A 16824-nucleotide genomic window follows, 5' to 3' on the forward strand; every position below is an offset into this window, starting at 1 on the left:
AACAATGAAAGCCGCTATAAGAAAAACAGAAATATTTATGGAATATTTAATACAGAACCCCCCTACTGCATTTTCTATTTGCTTTGTGTGGTATTATTCCTTGCAAATGGATTTGAGTGCTTTACTTTTTTTGTAGGTGTGTGCATGGTTGGATACTCAACTTTACTTATATCTGAATAGCTAGTATTCGGCTTGCGTGGGATAGTTTCTACTGATTTGTGCGCCCTTTTGATAAAAATAGTATTTTCATCTTCTTCTGATCTAGGTACTGCTGTTTGATCACTTTCTGTAGATCCATTACGCAGCAACTCACTGCTTAGCACTGAACTAACAGGAATATCATTCATTTCTTGTTCGATTTCTGCATAAATATTCGTTTTCTTGCCTAAGCAGCACTCTCGCACAATGCGACTGTATTGAACTGCCTCCGGGTATATGGTAATAGACCCATTTTCATTTTCTAATAAGTACGCTATGTTTTCACCAACCACGGAAATAGGAACCCCTGCCACTGTGCTGGACAGACCAATAATTCTAGACATGCCCAAGATATAGAAAAGCGAGGAAACTTCAAAAACAAACACCCCAGTATTTGATATTCCACAAAAATCAATTGATTGCCTATTGAAATATGCGCTGCTTATACTTCGAACTGTGCCATTCACATATCTGAATGCCCGGACCGAAACACCTTCTCCCTCTTCTAAAATAATTCCTAAATACTCTCCGCTTGCTGCAATTCCTTTAACAGCACCAACTAAACAGAACAGCTCTTTTAGGGTCTTGGAATACACAGACACATTAGATAATAGGCCACATTCGCTTACTATGCAGAAGAATTCTTCGCCACAAACAACTCTTTCTACTCTGTTTTTTGTTTCTATCTTATGTACTAATGAAATTTCAGAAAATATTCCACATGCACTTTGATATATCTTTAAATATACTCCTGTGTATAGCACAAGAATAAACTTGGACGCTGCAGCTAGCATAATATCCCCCGTTTCTTTCAAAATGGAAACTTCAACAGAGGATGCCCGCGTAACAACCTCAATCTGCTTATAATCCATTCGATCAGATACCCTAATACTGCACTCTGCTGACCAATAGGCTAATCGGTCTTGATTGTTAGTAATTGATACAGGACCGCATATTTTGTTTAAAACACAGTGCTTTCTTGTGCTTGTTACCGGCGCAGGGTCTGCAGTCGTCTCCAAAAGATGGGAGTGCCCGTATTCTGGCATTTCTGCACTAGGAGACCCATCGCCAGACTCAAATAAATCTTCAATATCTGAATTATGCTGATTTGCATTACTATCATGCTCATCTGAGTCTGAACTAAAATCAAATGCGCCTTTGCGCAGGTTCAATTTAACATTCCCAGATGCATATTTAACAGAAGGCAGCGCCATGTCCTTCACAGCCTTTACATTTGGTATGTCAAAGTATTCATCGCCCTCCACATCTGGCTCTTCTTCTCTGCGCACCTCTTTAATTGTACTTCCTTCTATCTTTAGATCTTCTATTGGTTTGTCGATCCACACATAGTTTAGATCTATTCTTGTAGGCTTTCCATTGTGCATGCCATATATCAGAGACCTCTTTGAATCTACCACAATCTCTTCGGTTTCCTTGGACAGCTTTTGTGAGTACACCCGCTTTCCTCCCATTTCCTCTATTTTCATTACTTCCAGCTCACTTTCTGTTAATATAAAAAAGAATCCTCCCTCTATTGTACTTGATATATACTTTATTGGGGATTTTGCAAAGTACACTGACGTAAAAACCCGACCAACTTCTGCAAATACAGTGCACTCATCAATACAAAATAGATACTTCCTAAAATAAATATCTGAAATATTGTCATATACAACCTTTGACGGAAACACAATAACCCTTCCTCTCATATCCAGTATATATATGTTGGAGCCGCATACTGCAGTAGAGGTTATTGGTGTAGTGTGTTTTATCTCTCTCATATACTTAAATACATGGTGGGTTCCTTCTGTTCTACTAATGTTCATGCTGAGTGTATCTGCTGTAGATTCTCCAATTGACTCTATCTCCTCCATCCATCCATCCTTTTCGGCGCTACCTTCTGTGAGTGTCGTATTTATAGTTGTACTTGTATTTGCAGCCCTCTGTACCAGCTGAATAGAAAATATTCTAATTGTACCAGTCTCAGATGTAACATATACAATATCATTTAAAATGAATATGCATGTAATTTTAAGTGGTATCTTGGCTATCTCTTCGCACTCTTCTAAAGTAATCAGCTCTTTTTTTTCTATTGTGTTGTAGTAGTATAGATGCCCACTTACTGTTCCAATTAACAAAAATGAATCGTTTAAAGCACACGCAGCCGCAGAAACCTGGGAGTTTCCTTTAATTGTACTTTTTAATTGCATTCCTTCTGCCATACTATAGACATATATTTTGCTACCTCGCGCTGATAACACTAAGTCAGCTCCCTGTGCTAGCATATTCAAGCAGGATATAAATATTTTTTATTAAAGCAAAGAGGCACAAAGCATAAACCAAAACTTTCACATTGTTCTGTCTTCTACATACTTCATAATACAAGAGCTTTTTTTATATTCGCTTGGCATTTATAAATCTGAAGTTGAGTAAAACAGATTGATCTGTATTGTATCTTTTAATTTCTGAATATAACCCGAATACTATAAACATATTTTCAATATATAAATTCATATTATTCTAAAATTCAAATATAGCTTAATGCAAATACTATAAAAGTAAAAGTATTATTAAAATATTCTAAAATACATAAGTTTAAATATATACAATATATAACGCAATTCTTGTAGGCACTTATAAACTTGTCCTGTTATATATATCCTTTACTATGCGCTCTTTCCCTCTTTCTTACCATTCTATCTTTTTTTCGGGGAGATTTCTCTCCTTTATTTATTCTTGTTCTATAACACCCCTTGTTTTTATATTATGCCAATTTTGTGCTTTAACCCTCTCTATATAAGGACAGTTATTAGTGTATACTGTTGGTTTCTATCATATGAGGAACCATGCCTAACGTGGGAGCCTCACGCCCATGTCCGCGAAGTCTTATAGAGCTGTATAGTTGGAAATTCAAGCCATATAAGGTAAGAATAATAAAAAGTTAAAATGAGTCTTAATAATGTGCATGGGAGTAACCAACTTATACCACTCCACACAAAATTAAACAGAAAATAGTGCTAAGTAAAAAAACCGTTTAGTTTCGGAAGATGGTTTAAATTAGTGTGGGCATTTATTGTTTTGGATTTTACTTTAAACCCCTTGTATATAATACACTACTTATTACGTTTCCTGATATTTTCACAGTTAATTTATAAATAAATAATTTGTAATATAAAATTATCTCTATTTTTATTTATTTGGCAGACATTTGCTGCGATTAAATTTCAAGTCATCTAATTTTAGATTCTTTTCCTATTTTTTATTTTTACATTTCGTATATTCTTAGAAGATAAAAGCTACACATTAAAAACAAAATAATATGAAATATTTAAATTAGAAAGAATACAAATAAAATACTAAAAAATCACATTAGATTAGATCAAGCAAACTACTCTATTTTATATGTGTAAACTAGCACTGCCTAACCAACTGCATTAAGTTCTCTCTTTCTTCCACGCCTTCGTACTTCCTTTAGCTTTCCTAGGGTCTCCTTTCCTTTTTTCACATTTCCATTTATATAAGCCGCTTCAATTGCTTCACTCATGCTCTCCAGTACAATTCCTGCTAATGACATAATTGTTCTTTCAAAGACGTAAAGATCAACTGCGCTGTCTTCTATTTTATTTGATATTTTTCCTAGACCCAAATCAATTATTTTCACTTTTCCGCTGCACAGAAGAACATTATTAGGTGTTAGATCTCCATGCACTATTTGTTGGCCGTGCAGCTGGCCTATGCACTTATAAACATCTGAAAGCAGACTAATTATATAGCTGGCATCCGTACTGTTTTTAATAATTGCCTCTTTTAGAGTTTCTCCTTCCAGATGTTCCATGCATATAGCATATTTTTCGTCTAAGCAAATAGTACTATCTGATATTTCTGGCAGAACACTCATATCATGTATCTTTGGAGAAATATCTAAGTGCTCTATTCTCTTCAAAAGCATCTTCTCCAGCTTTGTTCTACTTTTTCGTATAGAAGTGTCAATTTCGCTTATTCTGTATTTCTTTGGTGTTCTTATTTTTACAATGTAGTTGTTGTTTCTGTAAACAGTTGCTTCTGCGCCAATAGAGAGACTCTTCATTTATTTAAGAAAAGAAAAGATTTTTTATCCAAGACACAAGCAGGTCATTTTAGAATAACAGAAGAATTATTCAGATCTATAAAAACAAAAACTTCTAATGCCTAAACAAACAATCTTAAATCAGAATGCACTGAAATAAAAATCTGAAATTTAACGCTGCATAGGATAATTTAATGCATACATATAACAAATATATCAGGAATCTTATTTTCTGTACTATATTTTGTTTTAGATTACATATGCCACCCTTACATAATCCCAAATGCTTATTTATACATTTTTGCTCATTTGGTTTTTATTTGAATTATACCCACATATTACAAATATAACAAAATTTAAAAATAGAAAATAAAATCACATAAGAAATATTAATAGACTGCGTTTATCTAAGAAGCTCTGGCGCGCCGTGCATAGACATCATAATAAATAGAACATAGAGTACGCCAATGTAGTACTTCTACTATTTTCAAGATATATATTTTAGGAAGGTATGCCAGAGCAAAATAAATAATATTTATAGTGTTGCATGCACAGTATATATGTGGCGCACTGTCTAAATTTTCTCTCAAATTATAATTTATATTGTTTTATAATGTACTTAAAATCAAGTACATTAAAATTGTATTTATTAGTATTTTTTAAAATAATATTTAAAGGCAAATTTAACATTCTATGCATTGTTTGCTTGCTATAAAGAGATTGGCTAGTATAAAGAACTTATTTCTAAAATTCCGCTTTTGGGCGGTGACATAATATTTCTGCAGCTTGGGCTTCAGGCTATAATGCAGCCTAAATTTTAATTATTCCAATAGAAGCAATATTTTATTTTCTAATAATTGTATTTTATATTTATTCACAGTGCAGTAAATCCAATGAAAGAATAAGAACTAAATATCCAGCAATAAAAATACCTAGCAACTACTACAGGAACAAAACAATCTATCCCTAGGGCTTGCTAATAAACTGTAATAGAGTAGTAATTATGATGCATGTTTATTTCAAAATGAGCATGAAGAAATCTATAGCATTTTTGATTTCCACTTCTAGGATAAGACAGAGCTTATTCATCTTGTATAGGATTCTTGAATTCATCGCTGCTACTGCTGCTCTCATCGCTGTCATCGCCCATGGCACCATACCCATATGCAGGTGTGAATGGAACTGGCGAGTACAGCTTCTGTGAGCTAGGAGAGCTGATACTGTATGCCCCGCTGTTCATTCCGCCCATATTGTTGTGTACTCCTGGCATCCTTCTGGGCGTCATGGGAACATATTCGTGGCTAGGTGAAGATACACCCTGCATGTATGGAGAGTGCACAATGTTAGGAGATGATGGCGCATACCCACCACTAGAATATCCATATGATATGTTGGGGCTTGATGCAGTATATCCAATTTCAGTATTCTGCGGCGACCATCCATGTATGGACCTGTCTGACGGACTTGACATAACAGTGTGGTCGGAGTGTATTGTGCTTGAAGGTGAAAGAAGGTCTACGGGGGTTCCCTCATCAGAAATATCCTCCTCATCCTCAAATGAATACTTCTCCATTGCCATAACACCAAGCTCAATGCTCTTTTTGTCAATTAGCACGTCTGTTATTCCTGTACCTATTGAGGCAATCTTCCCCAGCATAACGCTCTCAACCACTCCCTTGCATCTATCTATCTCAGCAGTGGCAGCCGCCTCAAGCAAAATTTCAACCGTCTCCTCAAATGAGCACCGCATAAGAGCACCAGACTCTCCTCGGTTTGTGCCATGCCGCGTGATACCGCATATAATTCCTCTTTGTGTCATTATATCAGCCAAAATCGCCAAGTGCCGGAAGTTCACATACGATCCATCGCTTTCTATCACCAGTCTAATTTCATTAAGAATGCTGGTTCTTGCAGCCTCAACACCAAAGACTCTGCACATCTCTAGCGGATCATTTGACACAGTGCGTGTGGGGTCTATTAGTGGATGGCTAAGCACATCAAGCAGCCCAGTTCCTTCTGTTTGCAGGACAAACTCTTTTTTATCTTCTGTGCCTATTTCACTTATAAACACCCTTTTAATTTTTGGCATCCCCTTAACCATAATGCATGAAACGCCGGTTTCTATCTTTCGCAGCGCTTCTTCATTATTTGGCAGCTCGCAACGGATGATTTGCTCTGAAGAGTTGTGGTCGCTGTGCATGCACCTGTACGTAGTGCTGTGTGAAAGCGTTTTTGCGACCTGCTCTATCCTGATACCTCTGTCCACCATTGCGCTTCTGCTCAGCTCTAGCCTAAGCATCCACGGCGAGTCTGGTGTGTACACAGTTGGATCAAGTATACCATACGCAAATATGAAGTCTTCATCCGCCTTGACCGCGCGCATCGTTGGATCATATATTATCTCAGACTTTAAAAGTATGTCCTTAAGATAGCATCTTTCTATTTCCTGCTGCGCTCTCTTTGCGCCTTCAAGCGTATGCCGTATTTCCTCTTTTAGATAGATTGTAAGAGATGGGGTTTTAATTGTTTGGGCAGCGTTGATTATTTCTTTAAGGCGCGGCACTCCTCTTGTCACAGTGCTGGCTACACCAGCCAAGTGGAATGTGTTAAGAGTCATCTGCGTCGCTGGCTCACCAATGCTCTGCGCAGCTAGTGTCCCCACCATCTCTCCAGCTGAAACTATAGCTTTAAGGAAAGAGGTGCGTATCTGATCTACCGCCCAGTTAAATGCATATGAAGAAAGCTTGTATTCACAAAGTATTCGCTTCACAGTGAAATACCCCCGAAGATGCGCTCTGAATAAAGAAAACGCAATCTCGGATATTTCATCTACATGACTGATTGCTGCCTGCAGCTCCTTTTCTAATGCCTCCCGTGTTTTAATAATTGTCTCTGGAAGAAGATCTTCTCCGCTCCACCTAATATTCTCCATGTCCATGCCATTTGGGTATGTGCTTGATCCATATTGCGGCAAGCGGCTGTGCTTGCCCATCTGGCTTCCTGCCTCCCCCATCTTTATAGCCACTCCCGGAAAAGAAGATGAAATTGCTGATCGCATTTCTCCTGCCACTCTGAATATTCTCTCAAAAGGAACCGGAAGAGGCTTTTTCCCTTTTGAGTGCTTGCTCTGCAGCTTCTTTGCCTCCTCCTGCAGCATTTTCACCTCTGCAGCTAAAAGCGCCTTGGTTTTGGGTAACCTCAATGAGCTTAATATAGATGGCGAAAGATGGTAGTCTGAAAGAATTGAGTAATCTATAATGTACATTTCAGAAAATTTTTCGAGTGAGCAGAAGAGGGCCAGCGACTGCATCTCCACATATGTTGCATCGAAGCAGTCTCCTCCATATGCACACTGTATAACATGCCCTTCTCCATCTCGCACACTCTTATCATGCCGGACCTGAGCATCTTCCAGCGCCTTAATTAGCCTTCTCTGAATATATCCTGTCTCGGCCGTTTTAACTGCCGTATCAATCAGTCCTTCTCTTCCTCCCATTGCGTGGAAAAAGAACTCAACTGGTGATAAGCCTGCTACATAAGAGCTGCTAATAAACCCTCGAGACTCTGCTGTGAAGTCATCCTTTGTAAAGTGTGGGAGGGATCTGTCTCTAAAACCGTTAAGGATTCTTTTCCCCTCCACACTCTGCTGGCCCACACATGCACTCATCTGCGAAATGTTAATATACGAACCCTTTGATCCAGACACCACCATTTGCTTAATATTGTTCTGGGATCTTAGATTTTTCTGTGTGGATGTACCGCTTGTATCTCTTGCTTTGTTTAGCGCAAGGGTGACCGCAGCTTCGAACGACTCACGCATGGTAAGGCCGGGAAGTCTTTCAAGATTATTGCTTTCTGCCTGTACAATAATGTCCTTTACATCCCCCTTTGCCTGCTCAATTGCTTCTTTGATCATATCCATGGAGGACGGGTCTGCAATCGTATCCCCAATTCCAACAGAGAATGTCTCATACGCCATAAGCCAGGTACTAATTGCCCTTTGCAGTGCATCAATGAAATCAACACACACGCTTCTCGGGAAATCGTTGGCAATCACATGAATAAGCCCACCTGACGCAGTCCCCACGGTTTTTTTACATATAATTCCTGCAAGAAGCTCTCCATTCTTTATCACAACCTCGCTATCCATTGGGTTTGCTCTATAGTTCTTTCCGTGCACATGCTCAGAATGAAGCCCTTTATAAGTAACGTCTGGAAGTGTTGCTGAGAAGATCTGCTTTCCTGTGTACAGGACAGCTGGCCGCAGTATTGTTGGCTTTATAGGCTTGCTTCCATTGTCAATTGCATAGTGCAGGTGCATAACCTGGCTTCTTGTTAAGAAAAGATCTCTCCTCGTGAGCTTATATACCCCCATCAGCGTATCCTGGACAATACCCATAACTGGCTTATTACTCTGCGGAGAAACAATGTTCTTCTCCACCAGAGCCAGTTCTTTCAGCTCAGCCTGCGCAGGTATTGACTGCGGCAGATGCAAGTTCATCTCATCCCCATCAAAATCTGCATTATACGGCGCTGTAACACTAAGGTTAAGCCTAAATGTGGAGTATTTCATCACCCGTGCTCTGTGCGCCATCATTGACATTTTGTGAAGAGATGGCTGTCGGTTGAACAGCACGGTGTCTCCATTGCTCAAATGTCTTTCAACCACATATCCGCACTGCAGATGTACCTCGCCCTTGTGAAATCGCAGATCTATCTTCTGCCCATCATCTCTTATTACATAGTTCGCGCCTGGATGATTATACGGCCCTCTGTGCACAAGCTGGGTTAGTTTGTCAATATTGTACTCGGTCACCCTTTCTGGGAAGGTTAGCATTCTTGCAATTTCTTCTGGCACACCCACCTCGTTCATGCTTATATTTGGATCCGCAGTGATAACAGTACGCGCACTAAAGTCCACACGCTTTCCCATAAGATTTCCTCTTACCCTGCCTTCTTTACCTCGCAGCCTTGCTCTAATTGCCTTAAGCGGCCTTCCATTCTTCTGCAGAGACTGTGGCTGCCCAGAAATATCATTGTTCATTAGAGTCGCAATATGAAACTGAAGAAGCTGTTCGTAGTCCCGAATAATGTGCCCTGCTACACCTTCTTGCTCATATCTCTTAAGGTTGTTGCTTGCCTTAATTATATCTGCCAGCTTGTGTGTTAGATCATCCTCGCATCTTAAAGATCCCTCCATAACAATGGACGGCCGAACCTGTGGAGGCGGCACGGGAAGTACCCGTATAATCATCCACTCAGGCCGGGCCTTTTCCAAATCAAACCCAAGCGCTTCAATGTCATCTTCTGGAATTCTTCTAAGTATCTCTAAAACCTTTTCAGCGCTTAGCATGGTTTTTCCTTCAGATGACTCTTCGCCCTTTTGAAATGCAAGCAGGTGTAGACCCTCTTTTCTTATAGTTGGCTGCCGGTTTTCACACCCAGTTCTTTGCTTCTCTTCAGGATTGTCTTCACTTTCAACCAGCTCTCCCATGCACACTGCTCTGTTTTTTGCCAAATTCCATATGTAATTTAATCTTCTTTTTCTTTCTTTTTGTGTCCTTGGCTTGGGTGAGTGCAAGATGCTCTTCTCCACCCGAAGCTTTGAACAGAAGAAGCACACGCTCTCTAGCACCTTTTTTATTTTTCCTATGTATCCTATGTGAAACACTGGCTTTGCTAACTCGATATACCCAAAATGTCCTACACAGCTATCTGATCTGTGCCCGCACGTGCTGCAAAGAAACCCCCTCTCTGAAGTGCCCAACCGCAAATCCACCAGTCCTCCTTCTTTAGGTACTCCACTTTCCATTGTCTCTGGGTGCTCTATCTTGCAGACGCTCATTGCTATAATATCCTCAGGAGACAAAATACCGAATTCAATACTCTCCACTCTCCGTATAGAAATATCCGAGCCCATTTATTTTTAAAAATAAATAAAATAAAATAGATGCGAAATCGAACAAGCCCCCGAGATTATAGTAAGAAAGAATTCTTTATTTTTAATCCTGGTAGAGTAAATGATTTTACATCACGTCGACTATTAATAAAGTGATCAGTTTGATCGGGGGTTGCCAATTTAAAGATTCTCTACGTAATTTAAAAATATATATAGCCACACAGTCTTACCAAGCATAGCTCCTTTGTTCTTTAATGTATATTAATTAGTTCATCCTAGTTCTTAGATATACTCCAAAACACAGAACATAGATAATAGTATATTCTTAAATATAGTGTATACTAAATATAGGCCAATTTTTCTCTGCATTAGACACCTTCTATGGCACACCTATAATAAAATGGAAAAATACTTATAGAGAAGTATTATAAAATAAAGAGTAAAAAGTACTATTAGAAAAAGAAAGCTGCATGAAACAAAAAAGGGTAGTGAGATTAAATGGCCTAAAATTATTATATGTTAATTTATTTATGTGTGGATTTATTAGGTTATATAATTTACGATTCTATTATTGTGTGCGCGCCTACTGTGCTTCCCACAGCAAATAGTCTGGGTCTAGCTGCACTCCCCTTGGTTCACTATATTTTGCAATCAAGTCGTCTCTTAGAACTATTGCAGGAACCCCATTGTAATATACTAACATGTTATTATATTGAAGGGTGTGTATGATATCTTCTACTGTTATACTGCTCATGTCTCTTATTCCGTTGATTGATATAAGTCTGTTGTATATTAGTATGTGGGATATCACCCCAATCCAGTACTCTCTATAGCTGAGAAGACCTAAATCACTCAGGGGTTTCTCTGGAGATGCTGAAACCCTTTCTCTTTTACTTAGCAGGTACGAAAAATCAATTAAAATCTTACCGTATCCTTTTCTCTGGTAATGTGGCAAGACAAGCAAACACGCTATGTTGTATCCATGCTGAGACTCTTTTTCCTTAGAGAAATACCCTACTACTTTATACTCCCTCGTTTCTTCTGGGTCCTCTGGATTATATATACACATTGCATAAAACAAGAATACATCAATGTCATAGAATAGCGTTTTGTGGTCTAAAAATAGCTTAGACAGAAGCGACAGATTTCTGCAGTAGTTTTTATGGATAATTCCATCAAGCTCAAAGAAAGATATGCCCCCCTTTCTGTATATCTGTCTTCCTGGAGGCCTTTTATGTACACACGTAGAATAATGCGTCTGCAACTCTTCCTTTGTATTGAAGTAGTATAAGCAATACTCACATATTATTATTGTCTTATTCATTGTTTTCGGGTATGGAGAGAAGTACCAACTCTCCACAGAATACTCTCCTATTTCTATCTGATCGATATTTTTCACTCGGTAAATATCTTCAGCTGATATGTTTTTGTTTTTTGGATCTTCTTTCTGCTTTTTTTTCTTGGGAAATTCAATTGAAGACATATCTACTTTTTCTTGTGATACCCACTGGTCTAGTCGCTTGTTAAACCCTGTATAGTGCATATAATACTCTATAGCGCCGCCTGTGTTTCTAATGGCGACTACCTCTGCTTTTCTGGTAATAACTGTGTCATTTTGTATGGAAGAAACCAACACTTTGCATCCAACTATTAACTCATTAGACTCCATTATGAATATAAAAAATAAAAGATTCTGAAATAATTATATGAATGCAGCAACAAGCTGCACAAAACAGTATAGAAAAGAATTTATACCTAGAAAAACATATCTTTCTGTTCCAACCCCATTGAACGATCAATTCCACCATGTTCAGTAATTCACTGTGCAGTATATATTCTAAAACATAAAGGAAAAGATTTTCTGTTATTAAGAACAAAAGAATATAAATTACTTATACTGTATTTCGGAGTATGCTTATAAGTACGCAGAGATTTATTCAACTAGAACATTAATAAAAGCATCAACTGCACTAGTACTTCTACTTATAAAAATAAAAAAGTAAATGTTTCATATGATTATGCGCACGCGCTTTAAGATATAAGCATTGGATGACAATGTATCATTAACTATAAGAGTGACATTATATCATTATAGCCCAAAATGTCTATATAAATGAATTAAATGTTTTTTAAAAATATAAGTGTTATATTAAGAGTAACATTAGTTAAATAATCAGTCATAAATTATTTTTATTTTATGTAAACATTTCAACAGAATTATATGTGAACTATGCATGATTTATTAAAATTAAAATATTATTTATGCCTTATATATTATAGTAAGTATGGTTTTTATTAAATTACATAAGAGTATCCCAGAATACAGCGATCTGTTTTTGTTGTGTGTTTGTCTTGTTAGGCTATGAGTGTTTAAGTGTCTGTTTAATATATGGGGTTTTAATGTTTATAGAGCCTTTTCCCTACTTCTATAAATTTGTGGTATTCCTAAATTATGAATATGCACTGCCCTCCTTTAATTTCTTCTGTGAATATTCTTTAAATTTCTTAAAATAGAATGAGAAGTCTTCACATTTATTTTATATTGTAATCCAGTGAAGAGAATTATAAATTTCAAAATTTATTTACATTTAAATAAAATAATTACTAATGCACATATATAGTATGTTTTACTAATCTAAAATAGAAATATACTACAAATAAAATAAAGAAGAAGGTGGCGACCATTGGGCACTTAAACAAAAATTAGATTTAGTGTAATGTCTATAATATATATTGAACAATCTAATATATAAATATAAATTAAAATTTTGTGGGATGTACAGTATAAATTGTAAATAAAGAATAATTAAATCCACTTTAAATCAAATACTAGAAAAAATTGGATGTTTTCGGGTTATTGTTCAATCTAAAAAGACAAAGTATAAGAAATTTTAGGATTCTATATGTTGTAAGGCATAAATAATATTTTAATTTTAATAAATCATGCATAGTTCACATATTTAAGGAAATATTTGAATCCCTGCAATGAACAAAACAATCATACCAAGTGAGACAGTTCTACTTTCAGAAGAAATAAAAATTTAATCTCTCTTTTCTTTGCACACACATATGTGCATAAATACATTCTCTGGCTCTTTAAAAAAAGTTGCATATAGAACACTTTAACTATGCAATTTATATATCAGCAAAGAAAAAACATAAAACTTAACATTAAAACATAACTATTTATTCATTAGACTATAAGGAAACGTGTGATAGAACTCTTGAAAAAATAGTATTGTCATTCTTCGTGTATTTCCGCATTTTTTTAATATAGGACTGAATAATTGCAGAGTTCGGTGCCTTGTCATATAAAGTATACAGCAGAGCTGAAACAAGACGGGGCTCGCCAAGCGCTAGAACAGTGTGGGGAAGAGTTTTTGGAACACCCGTATCCCGTGTGGCTTTGATTGCTGATCGAATAGCCATGTCTGCATATGCATATTCAGCTGGCTGATATTCGTTAGGCTTGCTCTGCTCTTGGCTGGTGCTTAAAGAATCATTTCTATTTTTTATTATACTATGTGGTGCATAGAATGAATGATTTGCCGTTTGGATCTGCCCAGAAAGAAAGAGGGCTCTGTATATCTGGTTTATAAAAAGACCTTTTTCATTTACAGAAACAGAAGAAAGATCCAAGTCCATATATGCCTTTTTACTGCCAGGGTTCTTAACATCATGCCCATTTAATCCCAAAAGGGCTAAGTACCGAATGGTATTGCTGCTGTATGGGTTATGCAATTCTGTCAGGCACAGAAGATCTTTTTCTTCTGGAGCATCCTTGCCCATGATTAATTTAGTATTTTCCTTTATGCCTTTATATATAAAGTGATAAAAGTAGTATAATTCAGCAATATTGCGGCTGTCACAAGTATACAGGACAGAAGACAAACACTGGTTGACACTTGCGCCAGTATTTCCAGTAACAGAAAGAACTGTACTAAGAAGCTCTGTGCAGTCTAACTCAAGGGGCTTTCCAACAATACAGAGTATTTTAAAGAAATACCCAAACTCCTTGCTTTCTTTAAGGAAAGAAATATTTGGAGATCTTTTAATATTGGATAGAACTAGGTTGTATATTATGGATATCTTTTTGTTAATCTCAGGATTATTTAGCGTTGAGTGCTCTGTGTAATATTGCACAATCATTGCACCAATTAGACTGTAGAGAATGTTTGTGTTTTTGTACTCTAAAAACACATCTTCTGTTATAATGTCCTTTTGCAGAATTCCCTTATATAGTTTGTTGCTATTTTGAACTAAGTTATATACGGTTTCCAGCTCTCCTTTATTTGTAAGAATGGAAATAAACGGATAAAGATTGCCACCAATAGAATTAGCTAGTTTATGGAGTATAGATGCACTGAAAAATCCTCGAATAAATTCTAGCACATTCCTTGGAATGCTTTCTGTATTCTTACTTACCACCCTAAACACGATATTTAGAACATAGCTAGTGTTAATTGCGCTTTTAATCTGTTCAGGCAGCTGCAGTATAATTGAAAAAAGCATCTGTATTGATTCCAGAAGGATATTCTTGTCTGCGTGCAATTCTGAAGTGCAAATAGCACTATATGGGCTATTTAGGTCGTATAGCTTAACAGCAGGGACTTCCGCATATAGCATGCTATCCTGCACAACATACATGCTGAGCGTTCTTAGGATTGTGCCAAGCGCAGTGGTGCTATGGCTTAAAAGGCTGTTTTTATTATTCAGATTTTTATAATATCCACTATCAGCCTGGCCATCACTAATCAGCTGGCAGAAAATAGTTAGATACGTATATATTACGAGAGGATTTGAGAAATTTGGTATTATGCTGTTGTATACCTCAACTATACTATTTCCTATATACTTTTCAATGGACACTGTGCTATTTAGAGACATGCGCACAGTGCTCATGGTAGGCTTCATGTGCATCTCATTCATGTCAGTAAATACACTCTCAATCCCTGCGTCACTTCTTGTGCTTAGATCGCCCTCAACAGACACGCCCTCTACGCCATCTGATGAATTGTCTGTATATGTTTTTAGTATGATGTTTAAGAAATCCATTACCACGATAAGACTAGACATTTCTGCCTCGTTCCCATCCTCGCCTATTTCAATTTCCAGAGACTCAAGTATCTCAACTAACAACCTAATCTGCTCAGGATTCTTTACAACATATCGAATAAAGGGAACCAAGTTGCTATTATCTATATTAATATGGGAATAGTTAATAGTTTGAATGTCACTTTCAATTAGAATGTTCATAACTTCTACTCGAATCTTACTAGGCACATTATCCTTTTCAAGTATTCGCACCATAATTCCAACACAGTCATCGTCTAAAACCTCATATATTACATCTTTACTTTTGAAAATATCCTTTCTCTTTCTCATCTGTATGTATTGGAACAGAATTCGAAGTACCAGATGGTATATTTCTAGCATCTCGCTTTTAATGTCTATATTGTCTATAAGAATAAGCTGCCTCAGCACATTTCTAATGTCTACAGTTGGATATACGTTATTTAAAAGAACATCCTCAATGTATTTTAGATTATTTACCTCAAGTATTGTGTTTAGTGCCAATATTAGGTCATTGTCTGTTTCGCACTGCGCTATTGGAAGAATGTTTTCCACTTTTGTTTCTACAATTTTATCCACACTCTCAAGTATAAACCTGTCAAGAGCGCTTTCACAGTTTGTGATTGTTTTTTTAATCAGCATCTTGTTCTTTAGAATCCGTACGGCTTCTATCATTCCCTGCGTGTGCTGGTTTGTAACAATATATATGTATATGGCCTCTACAAGAATTTCCTTGGAGGAAAGCTGGGAAATTGTTGGCTTTATGTTGTGCTGTAATGCACTTAGAGGAATGTCTATGTCTATTTTTGGATCAAGTATGCGAACCAGTAGAAGTGCCCGTGCTATGTCCATTCCGACTGCATGTCTATCAATTATCAGATATTCTGAGGCAGCTTCCATTTGATACACCTCCCCGTATATCCTTTTTACATTGTCTCTAATGCTCTCTAAGCCGCCTGCTGCAGGCTTCTCACCAGAAAGAATATCTTTCTCCAATCTTGCTGCTATATTATTTACCTCTCCTCTCAGTTCATAGAGCTTCATGATAGAAAAAAACAAAAAGAGAATAAATAAGCACAAAGCATGCGAACTGCCTTATATTCAGAAAACTCTACATAAACTGTATACTAAACACAAATTCACCATAAATACAAGGCATTGGCACATGCACTAAATACTTAAGGTATAACTTAAAATATCCTAAATTATGCTACCCATGAATAAACAGTTATGTAAGCTCTCTCTTGCTTTTAAAGAAAAAGCAACAACTTACATAATTTAAAAGAAGAGAAATATTTAGGAACAAAACCATCTCTATTCTCAAAATATCATGGCATTTTTATATGGATAATATATTTAAATCAAATAGCCAAACTGGTTTCTATCAAAGATAGATATTTTAAAAGCATAACTTATTTTAGTATTGCAAATACACATATGGTAGTTCATATCACTTTAATGAAAGATGAGCTATGCGTCAATTGAATAATCAATGTCTCATCAGAGAATTTCCTCTTTTTATATTCTCGGGCTATTTAATACTGGTTAACTTTTATTTCCTTTTCTTTTTAATTCTTTATGGTATACA

At 36.7% G+C, this 16824-nt stretch overlaps 5 protein-coding genes across 5 annotated transcripts; all 5 read right to left on the reverse strand.

The window, feature by feature from the left end:
* Positions 1–56: 56 nt before the first annotated feature.
* NEPG_00745 (uncharacterized protein) lies at positions 57–2483 on the reverse strand (the record flags this gene model as incomplete). Its single annotated transcript, XM_013203121.1, has 1 exon — positions 57–2483. One exon carries the CDS (start codon positions 2481–2483, stop codon positions 75–77), a length of 2409 nt encoding a protein of 802 aa, XP_013058575.1. The 3' UTR covers positions 57–74.
* A 1136-nt stretch (positions 2484–3619) lies between these two features.
* On the reverse strand, positions 3620–4285 carry NEPG_00746 (BUD32 protein kinase; the record flags this gene model as incomplete). Its single annotated transcript, XM_013203122.1, has 1 exon — positions 3620–4285. One exon carries the CDS (start codon positions 4283–4285, stop codon positions 3620–3622), a length of 666 nt encoding a protein of 221 aa, XP_013058576.1.
* Positions 4286–5270: 985 nt separating this feature from the next.
* On the reverse strand, positions 5271–10184 carry NEPG_00747 (DNA-directed RNA polymerase II subunit RPB1; the record flags this gene model as incomplete). Its single annotated transcript, XM_013203123.1, has 1 exon — positions 5271–10184. The coding sequence occupies one exon, from the start codon at positions 10182–10184 to the stop codon at positions 5346–5348; it is 4839 nt and encodes a 1612-aa protein (XP_013058577.1). The 3' UTR covers positions 5271–5345.
* A 512-nt stretch (positions 10185–10696) lies between these two features.
* NEPG_00748 (histone acetyltransferase mst1) lies at positions 10697–11832 on the reverse strand (the record flags this gene model as incomplete). The annotated part of the gene is made up of 1 exon (XM_013203124.1): positions 10697–11832. One exon carries the CDS (start codon positions 11830–11832, stop codon positions 10747–10749), a length of 1086 nt encoding a protein of 361 aa, XP_013058578.1. The 3' UTR covers positions 10697–10746.
* A 1529-nt stretch (positions 11833–13361) lies between these two features.
* On the reverse strand, positions 13362–16280 carry NEPG_00749 (uncharacterized protein; the record flags this gene model as incomplete). The annotated part of the gene is made up of 1 exon (XM_013203125.1): positions 13362–16280. One exon carries the CDS (start codon positions 16278–16280, stop codon positions 13362–13364), a length of 2919 nt encoding a protein of 972 aa, XP_013058579.1.
* Between the last annotated feature and the right edge of the window lie 544 nt (positions 16281–16824).

Source organism: Nematocida parisii (genome assembly GCF_000250985.1).
Source record: "Nematocida parisii ERTm1 unplaced genomic scaffold supercont1.2, whole genome shotgun sequence".
Taxonomy (NCBI): Eukaryota; Fungi; Microsporidia; genus Nematocida; species Nematocida parisii.